This window comes from Polypterus senegalus, chromosome 3 (assembly GCF_016835505.1).
Source record: "Polypterus senegalus isolate Bchr_013 chromosome 3, ASM1683550v1, whole genome shotgun sequence".
Taxonomy (NCBI): Eukaryota; Metazoa; Chordata; class Cladistia; order Polypteriformes; family Polypteridae; genus Polypterus; species Polypterus senegalus.
The window spans coordinates 81,813,018-81,830,568 of NC_053156.1; the positions used below are offsets into that span (position 1 = coordinate 81,813,018).

Sequence of the window (17,551 nt, forward strand, 5' to 3'; positions counted from 1 at the left end):
TACAGTTGAGAATAAGAAATATTACTGGACTAGTAAATGGATTTGAGATCTTTAGCAGTTAAAGTTGTGCTATAATGAGTAAGGTTAATGTAACAGTTTCTAAATAGTTTTGTATGTATGGTGATGAATGTTAAAGAGTTTTTACACAAGTTATATGCATAGGATTATGTTTACTAGATTAATTTATTCTAGAATTCTTAAGTGAGAATTTACAGCAATAATCTTGCATACATTGCACATAAGCTAATATCCTTACGCTGTGCCTCAATACATTTAAAAATTATTAGTTGAGGACTACAATAACCTAGGTGGGGCAGTTTTGAAACAAAGAAACCTTAAGTCTTTCTTTTAAAAGAACTACATTTGTGTTTCCCCACATGACAGGGTACAACATCGGAAGAAGAGACTGGTAGCTCTCGAGCAGAAACTCCAAGCACTGTCACAGAAATAGAAGTAGATCTTGACAGCTACCAGATGACGCTGGAAGAAGTACTAACATGGCTGCTGTCTGCGGAAGATACCTTACACATGCAGGATGAGATATCAGAAGATGTGGAAGAAGTTAAAGAGCAGTTCCACACGCATGAGGTAACAACCTGACTGAATGGATAGTCTTTAATGATTGTTTACAGATGAAGTCCTGCAACTGTAAAGTCTTCTCCTGTTTTTCCTGTGTTATACCAAAATTGTTACATCTCTGTGTTCTAACTGAAACGTAAATTGACAGCAACAATAAAAACAGAGGAACAAATGAAAGTAGGTGTTGAGTGCATTAGGCAGGTAGAATGCAGTAAAATACTTTGCAACCCTTGTCAGCACTGCAAGCTGTCAGGTTTTATCAACTGCAAAGTATGGACCTTGGTTTGCAAAAGAGCATTCAAACATGTAATTTCTACTAGATGCAGCACATGAAAGTGGAAGTTTACGCTAGATATTACTCATCTAGCTCATTTTTCACAGCGCAGTAGCATAAAGTTCCATATCCACCCACATTTGTTTTTCAGTTTTATAGGGTAATCATTGGAGAGATCTTTGTATGAAACACGTTTTACCTGTAACACATTAAGTCCATTTTATTATTTACTTGCAAAATACCCGTGCTTCGCAGTGGAGAAGTGTGTTAAAGAAGTTATGAAAAAGAAAAGAAAACATTTAAAAAATAATATAACATTTGCTTTCTATTCGTTTGCATAAACACAGTCCTTCACCAGCAATTATTTAATGTTAGCGCAGACCCGGCACTTGAAAGTTTGTCGCACTTTTGCTGAGTTTGTGCCAAACACTATTCTATCCCTGACCATCTCATTTTCGTTTGCATAAGCACAGTCCTTCACCAGGAATTTTAACTTAGCTACAAAGTGATCAAAAGTCTCATTTATACCCCGCGTCCTCTCATTAAACTTGTATCTCACGAATATCATATTTGTCTTAGGCATGACAAACACCAGCAGCAGCGTGTCTAGTTTATACCTCGAGTCATCTCATTAAACTTGTATCTCTCGAATATCATATTCGCCGTAGGCATGAGAAACGCCGGCGGCAGCGTGTCTATAAACTTAATTCAAACTTCTGGTTTACACCGTGCTTTGTTTCCGCAGTAGCTGCACTTATGAATATGCTTGTATGCGTCACTCACTTCATATTCTTTTGCTGCCTTCTCAATTGCGCAATGCATTTTTTGTTCAGCGCTCTTTGGAACTCTTCCTTGTTCTCTACGTACTGCGTTCACAGTCAGTTCACGTGAGCCGCTCTGTTGTGTGATCTTGCGATGTCCACTGCATTATTTAATGTTAGCTAAGACCCGGCACTTGTTTCAAGTTTCTCTCACACTTTCGAGGAGTTTGTGCCAAACACTAGATCATCTCATCTTCTTTTGCATAAGCACAGTCCTTCACTTGCGAATATTTACCTTATATGGGCAGGCACTCAATTACGTGGGAGGCGTGATGATGCGGGACGCAATTCCACCTCACACAGTGACCAAGCTGCAGGCTATGGCTGTATATATGGTGGAAAGTAGGTTCCAGTTATGACCGTTACACGTAGAATTTCGAAATTAAACCTGCCTAACTTTTGTAAGGAATGAGCCTGCCAAATTTCAGCCTTCCATCTACACGAGAAGTTGGAGAATTAGTTATGAGTCAGTGAGTGAGTCGGTCAGTCATTCAGTCAGTCAGTGAGGGCTTTGCCTTTTATTAGTATAGATTTAGCTGGCCTAACGTTTGCCTAATTAACCCAGATATATATATTGTAGATAACTGTTCTTAAGCCATTACTTAACCATTTCTTCCTGCTGTAGACATTTGGATTCTGCTGATTTATACTCTAAAGGTCCACTGTGTTTAATCTACCTCAAGGACACGTCAAATTACACGATTTTCAGTCATAGCCTTCATGTACATACTCTCAAATTGGAGGCTGTCGATGGTGCACTTCCATGAAGGTTAATCACCTAATGTGACATACTCAGTGCCTCACTCCAACTAGTTCATGTTTCGTCCCAACAAAATCAAATGAATTTAACTTCTGTTCTTCCTAGAGTTCAATGTATACAATATAAGCTCTTTTGTCTGATGTTGCGTTTTTTGCATTCTACACCAAAAACGAAAAAAATAAAAAAGGGCAGAGATTGCTGCTGACTTAGCTATATCTGTTAAGCCTTCATACAACACTGTCTCCATCAGGTAGCATGTTAGTGGCTTTCACAATAAAGGGCAAGCGTGACCGTGCTTGGAAGCTCGACACATAGTCAGTAAATTTGTGATGCCCAGCAATTTTCAGATTTGTAAATTGCCTTGCTCTGATTGATGAGATAAGCAATGACAGTTGGCAAATCTTACATACCCAATTTTTTATTCTTTTCCTGCTGACAATACAGGACTTTCCTAGCTTTGCAGAATGGACAGTTAGCAACCAGATAGACTGGACACACACACATGTGTGCAAACAGACAGTAGTGTTTTATTATTTAGTAGATATGTATAATATAATATATATAAAATATATAATATACATACACACATACTGTGTGTGTGTGTGTATATATATATATATATATATATATATATATATATATATATATATATACAGTGGTGTGAAAAACTATTTGCCCCTTCCTAATTTCTTATTCTTTTGCATGTTTGTCACACAAAATGTTTCTGATCATCAAACACATTTAACCATTAGTCAAATATAACACAAGTAAACACAAAATGCAGTTTTTAAATGATGGTTTTTATTATTTAGGGAGAAAAAATCCAAACCTACATGGCCCTGTGTGAAAAAGTAATTGCCCCCTGAACCTAATAACTGGTTGGGCCACCCTTAGCAGCAATAACTGCAATCAAGCATTTGCGATAACTTGCAGTGAGTCTTTTACAGCTCTGGAGGAATTTTGGCCCACTCATCTTTGCAGAATTGTTGTAATTCAGCTTTATTTGAGGGTTTTCTAGCATGAACCACCTTTTTAAGGTCATGCCATAGCATCTCAATTGGATTCAGGTCAGGACTTTGACTAGGCCACTCCAAAGTCTTCATTTTGTTTTTCTTCAGCCATTCAGAGGTGGATTTGCTGGTGTGTTTTGGGTCATTGATCCTGTTGCAGCACCCAAGATCGCTTCAGCTTGAGTTGACGAACAGATGGCCGGACATTCTCCTTCAGGATTTTTTGGTAGACAGTAGAATTCATGGTTCCATCTATCACAGCAAGCCTTCCAGGTCCTGAAGCAGCAAAACAACCCCAGACCATCACACTACCACCACCATATTTTACTGTTGGTATGATGTTCTTTTTCTGAAATGCTGTGTTCCTTTTCGCCAGATGTAACGGGACATTTGCCTTCCAAAAAGTTCAACTTTTGTCTCATCAGTCCACAAGGTATTTTCCCAAAAGTCTTGGCAATCATTGAGATGTTTCTTACTAAAATTGAGACGAGCCCTAATGTTCTTTTTGCTTAACAGTGGTTTGCATCTTGGAAATCTGCCATGCAGGCCATTTTTGCCCAGTCTCTTTCTTATGGTGGAGTCGTGAACACTGACCTTAATTGAGGCAAGTGAGGCCTGCAGTTCTTTAGACGTTGTCCTGGGGTCTTTTGTAACCTCTCGGATGAGTCGTCTCTGCGCTCTTGGGGTAATTTTGGTCGGCCGGCCACTCCTGGGAAGGTTCACCACTGTTCCATGTTTTTGCCATTTGTGGATAATGGCTCTCACTGTGGTTCGCTGGAGTCCCAAAGCTTTAGAAATGGCTTTATAACCTTTACCAGACTGATAGATCTCAATTACTTCTGTTCTCATTTGTTCCTGAATTTTTTTGGATCTTGGCATGATGTCTAGCTTTTGAGGTGCTTTTGGTCTACTTCTCTGTGTCAGGCAGCTCCTATTTAAGTGATCTCTTGATTGAAACAGGTGTGGCAGTAATCAGGCCTGGGGGTGGCTACAGAAATTGAACTCCGGTGTGATACACTACAGTTAGGTTATTTTTTAACAAGGGGGCAATTACATTTTCACACAGGGCCATGTAGGTTTGGATTTATTTTCTCCCTAAATAATAAAAACCATCATTTAAAAACTGCATTTTGTGTTTACTTGTGTTATATTTGACTAATGGTTAAATGTGTTTGATAATCAGAAACATTTTGTGTGACAAACATGCAAAAGAATAATAAATCAGGAAGGGGGCAAATAGTTTTTCACACCACTGTGTATATATATATATATTATACACATGTTCAGTATGTATGTATGCCTGAAAAAGTTAAATCGTTACTCTTTGTGATTAATGTGTCCTGCTTAATGCGTTAAAAAATAGTGTTGCATCCAGGTCTGGCCACCAGGCAAATACGTCAGACAGTACTTTGGTCAGGGCAGCAGGGCATGTAAATTTTTTTTTTTTTAAACATTATGAAACAATAATATTAAAATGTTAAGTATGTACCTAAAGAATTACTTCTACATCCAGTTCCGTGTTTATATACTACTTCTAAAAATTTGATAAAGTAAAATTTTCATTTAAAAATTCAAAATTTCATATTACTCGGTACACATGTTTCTGTAAAGAGATCGAATCAATGTCATGAGTGCAAAATAAGTTATTTTTGTTTTAGTGTCACACAAAGATATTTCTCTAGTATAGGCATCACTAAATGGCAGACCTGGACCGAGTGATAGGAGAAAATTTTGTTGTTCGAACCTCTTTAAATTTGAATTTCAATACTCCTGTTTTTTACCTCTGTATTTAACATCCCTGTTCTGCCACGTAGCTTACAGTGCTGACTACCCTAATATAATGATAAATTCAACGAAATAGAAGTATAATGATTATCCCTGCCCATTATATCCAGTTTTCAGTATTTTCACGAATTTATGCAAAGTTTTTAAGCAAGATAGCGGCTATGGAGATCTTTTTTTTTAGTGTACCCGAAGCAGGGTTGTAGGTTAGAGCAGTGTTTTCCAAACTTTTTTCTGTGGTGGCAAACTTTTTGTAACCTAAAAAATTCCAAGGCACACAATTTTACCAACAAAAAAAGCATTAAATCTCTTAGATGTGCTAAACTGTCCAAAGGGGCAGGAAAGGAGGGCAGAAAAAAAGCACGGAGATTGCTGTTCACAGACACAGCACTTAGTGAGCACTTTGGATGAATTTTTCAGCTGTTTTGCCCCTTTACCCACTCATTTGTATACATAAACACTCTGCACACACGTACATACAGTTACCCACACCTGTGGACTTGTTCGTTGTTAGAAGGGGTTCTGACACTATGCGCATTGATAATTTTTTGTGATTCTGTTCAGAAGCTATCCAAAAAGACAAATTGGCTAAGTGGTTCAAGAAATTTAGTTGTAAGGTCCATGGCAAAAATAACACCCTAATTTTTATGTAGATAATTCACATTCAAGATAGTCCATTGAGCAGTTCCGTTATCCCTTTCAAGTAGTTTTTGGGAATAGTGTAGTATTAATGTTTCCTTTCTTCTAGTGAGTCATTTTACTTGCTGTCTACTTTCCTCTCTTTAGTAGTTCAAAATCTCAGGAGAAATTTCATTAATCAGTGTGTTAAATAATTTCTATTTCACTCACTATAAATATTTATCAATGCATAAAGGCTATGCTATATCAATTTTTCAACATTAGATTAAAAGGATTTGTCTTGTTTCTCCAATCTGCTAATGAGTAAACACATCTAAATATGAAACCCAGTGTATTTGTTCAATCAAGTGTACACAAGTATATGCTGCTTTTAGTAAGGTGACAGCGAATGAATCGATTTAGTTTGTAAATAAGTATGTTTCATCTTGTGTTGTTACATTTTATCAGTTGTAAATTAAAAAAGTTATCATAACAATATCTATAGTATATACTGTATGTTGTACTTGAAACTACTACTTACTTAAAACAGCAAACACATACTCAACAGAACAAATGTTTGGCTCAATGAGTTTATAGTTGCACTGGATTTTATCTTGTATCTTATAACTCTATATATGTGTTAATGATGTGCTTATTTTAGTGTTTTGTCTGATATTTCTAAATATGCACTACTTTTCCACTAGATGGTACTAAAGCCTTTTTTTGGACATTGCCTGCTGTCATATTGGAAATGCTTTCTTAGTTGGGTTTTATACTTGACATGACATTTAACTAAAGCAAAAATTAAATGCTAATTATGTTGGTTTGAGTCACACAATTGACTTAATTATGTAAATTATTATTGATGTTAGCAGTATATTGACCTGAAGACGATACGTATTTAAAATAGATTTTTTAACCACTCTAAAGATCTTTTAAAGATCTGTGTTGTGCTATTAATATTTGCTCGGTATCCAGGTTTCATGGCATGTTTTTGTTTCTTATATGCTTTTCTTTCTCAGGCCTTTATGATGGAATTGACAGCACATCAGAGTAGTGTGGGTAATGTCCTTCAGGCAGGGAACCAATTAATTGCTCAAGGCAGCCTGACTGAGGAGGAAGAGAATGAAATTCGTGAGCAGATGACTCTCTTAAATGCCCGTTGGGAGGGTCTAAGAGTGGATAGCATGGATCGTCAAGCCAGGTATTTTCAAAAAGAAGTTACAGTAGATTAAAACTTTTTATTTGTTTACTTATTTATTAGCCATGAGAATTAAATGTTTTATTTCTAGTACACATACTTTGTCAATATTCATTAAGTTAGTTTGAGGTTGAATGACTTATATGATTTTTTTATCATATGCTTGTTGCACAGTTTTAGTGTAAGGGTTAACTATAGTAATAACAAGCAATGATATAAACCACATATGAGGAAATTTAAAAACCTCCCTACCTAAACAAAATTACAGTAATCCCCCACTCTATCGCGGTTCAGCTATCGCGCCCCCGCTACATCGCAGATTTATTAATACTACTATTATCACTAGGGGGCTTTGCTCGCCCACCCCCTCGTTTGGTTTACTGGATAAACAATTTAAAGAGATTGTTAGTTTCATGGGAATTGTTACATATGTATTATTTTCTTTTTTACTTTAAAACTTTTGTAAAAACAATATTTGTCATTTATTTCCTGCCCCAGGCGTGGTAAATATCATTATTGCAGCACTTAGAACGCACGCTAGAAGTGAACAGATCAGCTACTGGCTTTGTGCTGCTTCTACCAAGATTGCTGTTCTGTTTGCTCTGTGCGTTTTGAAGGCGGGGGGGGGTTTGGGGGTGTGTGTGAAGGCTGAAAGCACGCTAAGGAGAAGTGCTCGGATCTGGTCACAATCGCTTCACTCAAATGCCACTCCTACGACTCCTGCCACTTCGTGTTGTGAAGGGGGGAGCTGAATGCACACTAAGGAGATGTGGACTTTGTGCTGGCTCTGTGCTGCATCTGCCAAGATGCTTTTTCAGCTTGTCGCTCTGCGTGTCAATCATTTAAAATCCTGTACAGCAGCTCTTATCCTGTCTCACTGCCTTATCTTGCGTGAAGTTAAAATGTTTTATAATAGAGAGATGTTACTCATATCCTTAGCCTGACATCCACATATAATATGTGTTCACAAAGTGTGTTGTAATAAGTTTACATGTGTTTAAAGCGTGTGGGATGTGTATTTTAAGGCTTAAAAAATGTGGTCTTTCTGTTTTGCGCATTTTCACCTATTGCTGGTGGGTCTGGAACGTAACTTCCGTGATAGGCGGGGGATTACTTTAGCAGAAATTGAACAGATGACATCTGTCTTAGAGTGCTTAAAGTGGTTGGGGAATACATACTTTATATTAGAACTTGAATATTTTTCAAACAGCAGTACATGCTAGGACAATTTGTACGTATTGAAAATTAGCAAAAATGTACCTTTTTTTTCTTTGAAAAAAAAGTGATTGGGTTCATTCAAGTAACGTAACATGCATCACTAGCAAATTAATGGAAGCTGTAATTAAGAAGAAAATTGATCATAAAATAACCATTTTTCTTAATGAACATTCAATATGGGTTTATACAGGAGAGATTACATTTTGCTAAACTGCTGAAGGCTTTTGTAAAGGTTCCATATGACAATCTTGTGATCAGTGCAGTTGTGGTATGCAGACAGATGCAGAGTTGGCTTAAACACAAGAAGCAAAAGGGAATGGCAGCATTAGGAGGTTAAAACATTAGAGCAATTGTATATGAGTATATATGTGTATATATATGATTGTGACAACAATATATACAAACAAACTGATTAAAGTTTCCATATGACACTAAACTAAATTGAGATGGCAGACAATATAGAATCAACCAAATTATTACAGATAGACCTAAATGCCTTAAGACATAAAAATATTGTGGCAGATTAAATTAACACTGTAATTCCCAAAGCCTACAAAATCCCGGCCCACCTTAAATTCCTTCGCACCTCTCCGTCAACATCTTTGGTGTTGTAAATGTGTCAATCAGCACAAGCAGCTTGCTATCCCAATCCCCTGCCCACCACTGTAATTCAATTTGCAAAGAATTGAGAACCGTGTCAGATTGGAGGTTTTGGGATGGGGGATTTTGGGGGTTATGTGGTTGTGGGAGCATGAACGTGACTAAGAGAATAAAACTGAATAAAAAATGCTAATTTTTACAAGCACTATAAATTTACACCGGCTGTTACTGACGCAAATCAAATGTATGTTTTTATTGTATAATATTAACAGTTAGGGTAGCTCACTACTCAAAATTGTTCATTTTTGGAGGTAGCCGGTATCAGACTGGCGACCTCTTGATTAGGAGTCAGCAGTTCTTACTGCTACACCGCACAAGCTGTCATAACAATAGCCTACCCAAACCTTCTTTCCTTTTCTTTTCTTCGGTTATATTCTTGAATAAAAGCTCACTTGTTTTGTTATACTTGTACCTTTTATGAAAGTGTTTATTTGATATTTGGACTTCAGCCTTCACACATTATACACTTCATGTCTACATTTTGTCAATTATTACTAAAACAAGAAAATGTTTCTGTTGTAATTATGTGTTTACATAGATTGTTTTAGACACGGAACACACATGAAATGCATGTATTTAAAATGACAATATATTATTTACCCTGTACAACTCCAGGCTTTTCACTCCAAGATAAATACTGAGCACAGAGAACCTTCTTTGTGAATTGAGCTGTGGCGGGGGGATGGGATAGCAGCCTGCTTGCTGCTTGTGCTGATCGACGCATTTACAAAACAAAAGACGCTGATGGTAGAGGTGTGAAGGAATATAAGGTGGGCCAGGATTCAAAAAGATATCTTGATATTTTCCTGGACTTTGATGATAACAATAATTAGGCATAATATTTTGCATCCTTTAAAAACATGTCCGTAAAAGTCTTATCTATCTTGGTCTTTATAATAGGATATTATAGCTTACCAGTAAGATTAATGGAGGCAACAGTTAAGGAAAACAGGTCTTATTTATTTACTTAAAACTGAAGTAAAATACCACAAAAACATTAAAATTACCAGTCAAAGTATTACTGAGTTCAAACAGTAAACTGTTTCAAAGTGGCCTATAGGTTTACACAAAAAATTACACTAAGACCAACCAAACCATTACAATGAGAGCATTTTAAACAAATACTTACCCTTAATGTAGACAAAATATGAATCCAAAGGGAATAAAATACTAATTATAATTGAACAACACAGCATGAACATTACAGTGTGGATACACATAAACTGCTTTGCTGTAAGGTGAATTTTGCAGCATAGAAGCAAGAACAAAAATCTAACATACTATAGTGTATCCAAAGTTCTGTCAAATGCTGCACTGAAAAAAAAAACTATAGCATTTGTAAACATGTTATGTCATATATTGCACAAAGATGCAAAAAAACTCAACAAACCTATAAAATGTTTTAAACAAATTACTAACTGCAATTTCAGTCCATTATTGCACAATGATATCAGAAAAATAAAACAATTGTAAAATTCTACTAAGGAAAATTCAAGTTGTGTGTAAGAATCACCAGTCTGTCTACAGCATCTGGATTCATAGCAGCACAGTTACATGTTATGACTGTTTTAAATAATAATTGAAATAGATATACTTTGGAATTGAGGACATCACCAAAGTCAAGATGGCTCATGAAATAAAATGCACCTTTATAGGCATATGCTTCCTCCGGAAATAAAAAATAAATCTTTGAACTAATTACGTAATTTGTTTAAACAGATTTTTTTTTTTTTGTCTGACACCTACAGGGCTCCATACTATATCAATTTCACTTTGCAGATGGTGATGTCGAGCTGTCTTTAATGGTAACTTTGCAGATTACAGGCTTTTAAGCAACATCATTCTTCTCAAAACCAAACCACCTCCATGTGAGCAAGGATGCTTCACATCCTCCAATTAAATCTAATGACGTACATTTCAAAGCTGTTTATCCCCTGGCACTGTTTGCTCACTCAGTTTTAGGCAGGTATGCTAGCTTCACTTGTGGTACGCTGACTGTGCATGCACATGCAGTAGTCTATTACATGAGACAGTGAATGCATGGACTCTCGGAGGTATGCTTTTGGTTGTTTTTTGCAAAGTGAGTGACATACTCTGTAATTTCAGCTCACACATCGTTATAACAACAATTAATTATCGTAGATGCATGCTTCTAATGGTAGCCATACATCATAATACCCTAGGAGCTGGGTACACATCATGAAGATTGTTACAAAACTGGTCCTGATACTCCATTGACCCATGTTTATAGATCATCTCAACTTCCAGCAATTTGTCTGCAAGGCACATATTGCAGCAAATGACAAGCTTATTGACATGACCCAAAATGTATATAAAACTGGTACCATGGTTAGGACCAACTTCTTTTATTTATCCAGTGGCATTAGTATGATCCAGGTTGTCTTTCTGGGGAATAAGCTCAAAGTGATACAGATAGAATCTGTACAGTTTCCTGAATCATTGACTATCTAACTGACATGTACCTTTGTTTGAAACTCTCAGGACTGTGTTGGAGATGGTCTGGAACCCTGATGCATCCCCTGGAAATTTTTTCTCACCCTGTGCTCTGACTCTTTGAACAGTTGATTTTTAAGTTCAGCTCCAATTTATGCCAGTTGCAGATTTTCTCAAATGACTCCTAAATTTCAGGATGTATAAAAGATGCTGTAGAACGTTTCACATGGTACAGGAATAAACACCTTTAACTGAACACTATCATGATAAAAGAAGTTTATCTTGGATGTTTGGTGTACCAGTGCAAGTCCTGGGTCAATTGCCATGATGAGGAAGGAGAGTGGAGTTATTTAAAACATTAAAGTACTTTAAAGGGATTGGGTAGACATCTGTTTTTCATGAGGCTGAATATTTCCTATTCTTATAAAAATTGCTGTAACATCCTTGTCCTTTAATTTGTGTGAAAAACTGCTAGCAAAGTTCTGTCAGTCCTTAGTGATTAGTATACCTTCTCTGTACTCTGGCTTGCTAAGGGAGTTACACTAGCTTGGTTGGATACCAGATACCTGAATATGCTGATCAGGACTGCGAGGTACATTACTGTTGTTACTCTAGATTCACTTGCAATTGGAATTAGTCAGAATGATGGAAAGAATATCAGAAAAAGAAGTTGCTGAAGTGATCCAACTCTGCTCTACTCTGAAGAAGGCAAATGATGATGACTGTTTACATCAATATATTAAGAATGGCACATATGTGTATATGTACAGTATATGTAACACTTTAAGGGTTACATAAGGAGGCCTTAAGAATGTTCAGTGTGATTGATTACAGGTAGTCCCCAAGTTACGGACATCCAACATACGATTTACGAACGGGGCTGCAGATGTTCCTTCATCTGTCTTGTGGACGCGATGCATGCGCCTCAGTAACTGCCGCTCCATTGTCTTCGGTCTGGGGACTCTGCAAGCAGTAGCTGGACGAAGGCTGGAGGGGGACGATTTTGCTGCTTGTATAGTGTAGTGACCCTTGGGCGGTTCCCGGCGGCAAGTGGTGACCCGTGGTCCATAGTCACCGGGGCCACAGCTTCCACTTGTGTATAGGAAGGAGGCTTGATGAGGCGGTACGCTGCCTACCCACCATGCGACCTCAGCTACTGCTCCTGACTGGATGGAGGTTGGATGGAGCGGAGGGGGGCATTTCACCGCCTGCCCACCACACATGGGTGCCCTGCTTGTTCTTGGTGGGCGGCTGGTAATGCTGCAAGCAATGACCCGGTTGTGGCTGAATGGAGGCCATTGAGGGCGAACGGGGCAGCAGGGGGTAGCATTGTAGTGTGCCTCGGGTGGTGGTGGTGGGGAATTCACTACCCGCCTTTGTCCACACCCTGTTTGTTCTTGGTGGGCGGACGCTGTATGGTGGACGAGTGGTGAACCCACCCATTCATTCTCAATATCAAGCCTGCTTGTACTGTTACGTACATAGCAGGAAGTTGTCTCTCGTTCAGTACATCAGACGTGCTGACGACGGGTGCCTTCCTGCTGTGATAGCGTGTACAGTGCTGTGCAGAAGAACTCATCTTAACCTTTTGTCTTCACCCTTCAACAATGTCTCTGAAACAAAAATCTGATGCAAGTGCTGGTGATACAGTAAAGAAGAGAAAAACCATCACCATGGAAAATAAAGTAGAAATAATACGAAGGTCAGAGAGAGGTGAAACTCATTCATTCATTGGCAGAGCACTTGGTTACAATCAGTCCAAATAGCATTTATTAAAATAATGTACCTGTTCCGACTACAAATTCAACTTAAGAACAAACCTACAGCCCCTATCTCGTACGTAACCCAGGGACTGCCTGTATTAAATTTCACTGTGCTGCCTTCCTTTCTTTTTTAAAATTGCTGTCTTCTAAGGTCTATTTTTTCTTTCAACCTAGATTAAATATTTCTTACTTTTTCTCTTTAATAAAGCTATTTTTGTAATATTGCAGTTTACATGAAGTTCTAATGGAGTTACAACAACAACAACTGCAGCAGTTGTCTGATTGGTTGACAGAAACTGAAGCCCGTATTCACAAAATGGAGTCAGAACCTATGGCTGAAGATATGGAATCCTATCAAAAGCAGATCGAGTTGCATAAGGTTAGTCTTCATTTGTGTACTTTTATAGTGTTCTGGGATTACCACAAGACTTGGCACTTCGCTCAGCTTTTGTACAGATGTGTTTTGCTAATGTCATTGTACTAACTAACATTCTCTGTGAAATGTATGGACATTAGGAAAAAAAAAAAATTATTTATTTATTTATTTTTCAGTAAATCCTCAATATTCCTGGATTCCATTCCTGAACATTTAGTGTTCAAACAAGCTGTCAAATTGATATGATTCTGACCGTGCACCAGATTTATTTGAGCATCTTTATTTGTTTTCTTGCCTTCTGCAATGCAGTCACATCAGTTTAGAGAGTTGTTTATTACATGTCAGGAGTGGTGGAAATACATTTAAATTTTCATAGAGAAATGTGACACAATTTGTCTGCGTCAATCCAGCTTACCAAATGGATATACTTCATTGACATATCAAACAATACCCACTATTGTGTAAAATCCATAAACAATTTAAAATGCTTAGTTTGAAATGTAAATAAAAATAACACATATAGCAGTAATATTTTGCAGCTTAACCGTGTAATTCTCAAAATGTCAGTCACTGAGTGTCAATACATTATTGACCATATAGTTTGACAGTAACATCTAGTGCTGTTTGCTGAATCTTTGTTGTAGTTCTTTAAGTTTTACCTGATGGCCTTAAATCTTTACTTTAAACAAGCTCCATAATATTTAGAAGATGTTTCTTATGAGATATAATAAGTAATAGGTAAATAAATGTTTCATCATGTGAACCTTTGCTTAAGTAAAATTGCAACATTTTAGGTTTGTTGAGACAATTATATAGTTGGTGACTGATCTTACTTTGTCTTGGATCAAGACATAATGAATCATGTTCATTTTTTATTTTATTCAGTATGTACTGTATGTTGTACATTTTGATGATATTGGTTGAGTAAATCATAAAAATAGTCTCAACAATCCCAGGCGCATTTTTCCCCACTTCAGTTCATGGGAGTTATGCCACAAGTTTGGATGCTGATGTGTAGTTATAGAAATGTTTAAAAGGTTAATGACAGTGGTTAGTAGGTTTTTCATTGTTTTTTTGCTTGCCTATTTTAAAACGCTATCAAAAGTTTTGCAACATTTAGCTATAGTTTAAAATGCAAATGTATGTAGTCTAGCACGTAGTCTAAGTGCCCTGAGCATGGGAAAGGCGCTATATAAACAAAAATTTTTAAAGTTTATATAATTTTATATGAAAGTTGCAGCTTTAACTTTGTTTAGTTGCCATTAAATACTGCATGCTGTGTAGTGGATCAAAGGTGTTAAGCAATAAATGATCGGGCTTTGGGAGAAACAAATGTCCTTATTTTTGGAACAAAAGTGGGGAATGTCTAATTGTTTGAGTGAATGTGACATGTTAAATTTTTGTACTTAATAGTTACACAGTCTATTCTATTTAAACAATGGCAGGTGCTTCAGAATGATCTGGAAATCGAACAAGTGAGAGTAAATTCTTTGACCCACATGGTAGTTGTGGTGGATGAGAATAATGGAGAAAGTGCTACTGCCGCACTGGAGGAGCAGCTACAGGTATGATATATATCTATTTTTTTTATGCCTATTAGTTGGACATTGGTCATATTTAAAAAAAAAAAAAAGATATTTTGTAACTTTCACATTAAACATTATTGTTTATGAAATTTGTTGAGTAAAACTTATACAGCATCTTTATATGTCATTAAAAATATTTTCAATTTGTTTCACTAATTTGGTATTTTTTTGTGATCAACTTTTTAAACAGTATTTGTTTTAATCACTTTAAGAAAAACTGTTGACCAGATTTACACTACTTTTTATTGTTTACTCATCTTAATCTTAACCTTTTGACAGAGTTTGCACTACTTGAATTATTTGCATTTAATGACTAGAATTTCTATTTGTTTCCTGCATGCAGAATTGCAATTTATTTAAATCCATTTTTGTTGTGTTAAATTATATACTCTGTTGGGTAATTAAAATGGTATTGAATTTCAGTACTTAGTGCGATTATCAGATTTTGAAATTGTAGTATTGTGACAACATTATGTCTAACTGTAGATAATTGCAATAATTAGTGACTTTGATAGAGAGTACTTTATCTGTCCCAAGAGACAACTTTAGCTTATTACAGAAACGAAATATGTAAATATTATTACAAACAAAAACAACCTCGCTCAAATACACACCAGAATTACAAAAAATAAAGAAAAATGGTGAACCTCTTTCCAAGATATAAAACAGAATAACGTAGCTAAACAATTAAACAAAAAAAATTATTAGCAGGAGAAAAGCAATTGACAGAAAGGATTTGGCTGTGGTGTATTATGTGTTAGAAGGCAATGAAAGGAATATTTAGGTGTTGGCTAGAGGAGGCAAGAGTTTGCTTTTGAGGTGAATAGGAAAAAAAAAATCTAAATTAAAGATGTTGAATTACATTTGTTTGTACTCTTTAAATATAAAATGCTTAAGGTTGCCTATCATGCAAAAACTTGCAAACCACATGGGCCTTAAACCCTGAGCTTGGTCTTGATGCAATGTGTGCAACCACGAAACAAGAATTGGAGGAATGGGCTACCTCACCTATGTAACTGGGCTTTGGATCCTTCTCAAGGAAAGTGGCGATGTAGCCACATGCCCTCATGACAGGAAAAAAACAGTGCAGGCACACAGCTTTGCTAACAGGTGAAGAACCCCACCAACTCCTGCTTAAAATAAAGCACACTGCATAGTCGACTCATCATTTTAATCACATTCACAAGTCATACACCCTAAACACAGCAGAAAGTCATACACAACCAAAGAATTGGAGGTACAAGCTTCATACTCCATATTATTGGTCTTCGGATCCAGTAACAGTGAAGCACATTGCACAGACAGACTGTTATCGTTTCAAAAGACATTCATATACCCTGTTAGTGCATGACAAAGGTGGTGGAACCCTCGGCAGAGAGACCTGGGGAGCTGTTTTTCGTGAGAAATTCATGAACCATCTTTCTTCAAGGACCACAGTTCTGAGTGTTTCCTATGTTTTTTCCATATCTTTATCAATGATAAATCATTTTTTGGAAAATGCAATAGGACACATGATTCAGTAAGTTCACTGAAAATAAAATACAGTAAACCTGTACTTCTGTGATATTCTTTCCCATCATGTTGTTCATCTTTGGTTTGCATCAGTAGTAGCTGCTAGCTCAGGATAAAAGGGTAAATTAAAACAGTTTATACATTTGGAAAAACTGGTTAGTTAACTGGGAACGGTGTTAAATAAATCTAAATTGTTAATGTTTAGACAAGTCCTGCTTATGTACCACATTCTTGGATTGTGGATATCACTGAACTCGAAACTCCACTGCATAAATATAAAGGTTTCCAGTGTTTTTCTCTGCATCATTTTGAAGAAATCACTTAACTAGTTTCAGATTGCATTGGAACGTGTTTATTTTATATTTAACATTAAAAACAAATTGGTTGAATTGATGTTCTTTGTCGAGGAGACACTTTTTATGCAAATAATAAGGATTCTTTAGCATGAGAAAAACCTATTAACTACACCCAAATTTTGAAGTAATTGGTTGTTGTGTGGAATTATTTTGATCCAGCTTTGACTTAGGCACTGATATTTTACATTAAATAATGTATGCAAGTGGATACTTACTTTATTGCTTTAACATTATGCAGCTAAAGGAGGCTAGTTAGATAAGAGAGTAAATAAATACGTACTGCAACTGAAACACACCTTTTATACCATTGTATTAGCAGATACTGTAATGAGCTCTGGAAACAACTTGACAATAAACCGTTTGATTAGAAAGTTTATTTAATCACAAATTAAGTTTTAAAACAAAATTATTTAAATTTTATTGTCTCTGCTTAATATGTGTAATGTACTATATGTAATTGTTTATCTTCTAGTCTCTGGGTGAGCGCTGGGCAGCTGTTTGTCGCTGGACAGAGGAGAGGTGGCGCAAACTTCAAGACATTCTTTTAGTATGGCAGCAATTTATTGAAGACCAGGTAATTT

General features: G+C 36.5%; 1 protein-coding gene across 3 annotated transcripts in view; it reads left to right on the plus strand.

Moving 5' to 3' along the window:
- The window catches only part of utrn (utrophin), a 513,264-nt gene that overhangs the window by 125,965 nt on the left and 369,748 nt on the right, over positions 1-17,551 (plus strand). For all 3 annotated transcript variants that reach the window (XM_039747516.1, XM_039747517.1, XM_039747518.1), the window contains 5 exons: positions 385-588; positions 6,867-7,048; positions 13,369-13,519; positions 14,962-15,081; positions 17,443-17,544. In XM_039747516.1, coding sequence (XP_039603450.1) covers positions 385-588; positions 6,867-7,048; positions 13,369-13,519; positions 14,962-15,081; positions 17,443-17,544 — 759 coding nt within the window. The remainder of the gene's footprint in view (positions 1-384; positions 589-6,866; positions 7,049-13,368; positions 13,520-14,961; positions 15,082-17,442; positions 17,545-17,551) is intronic.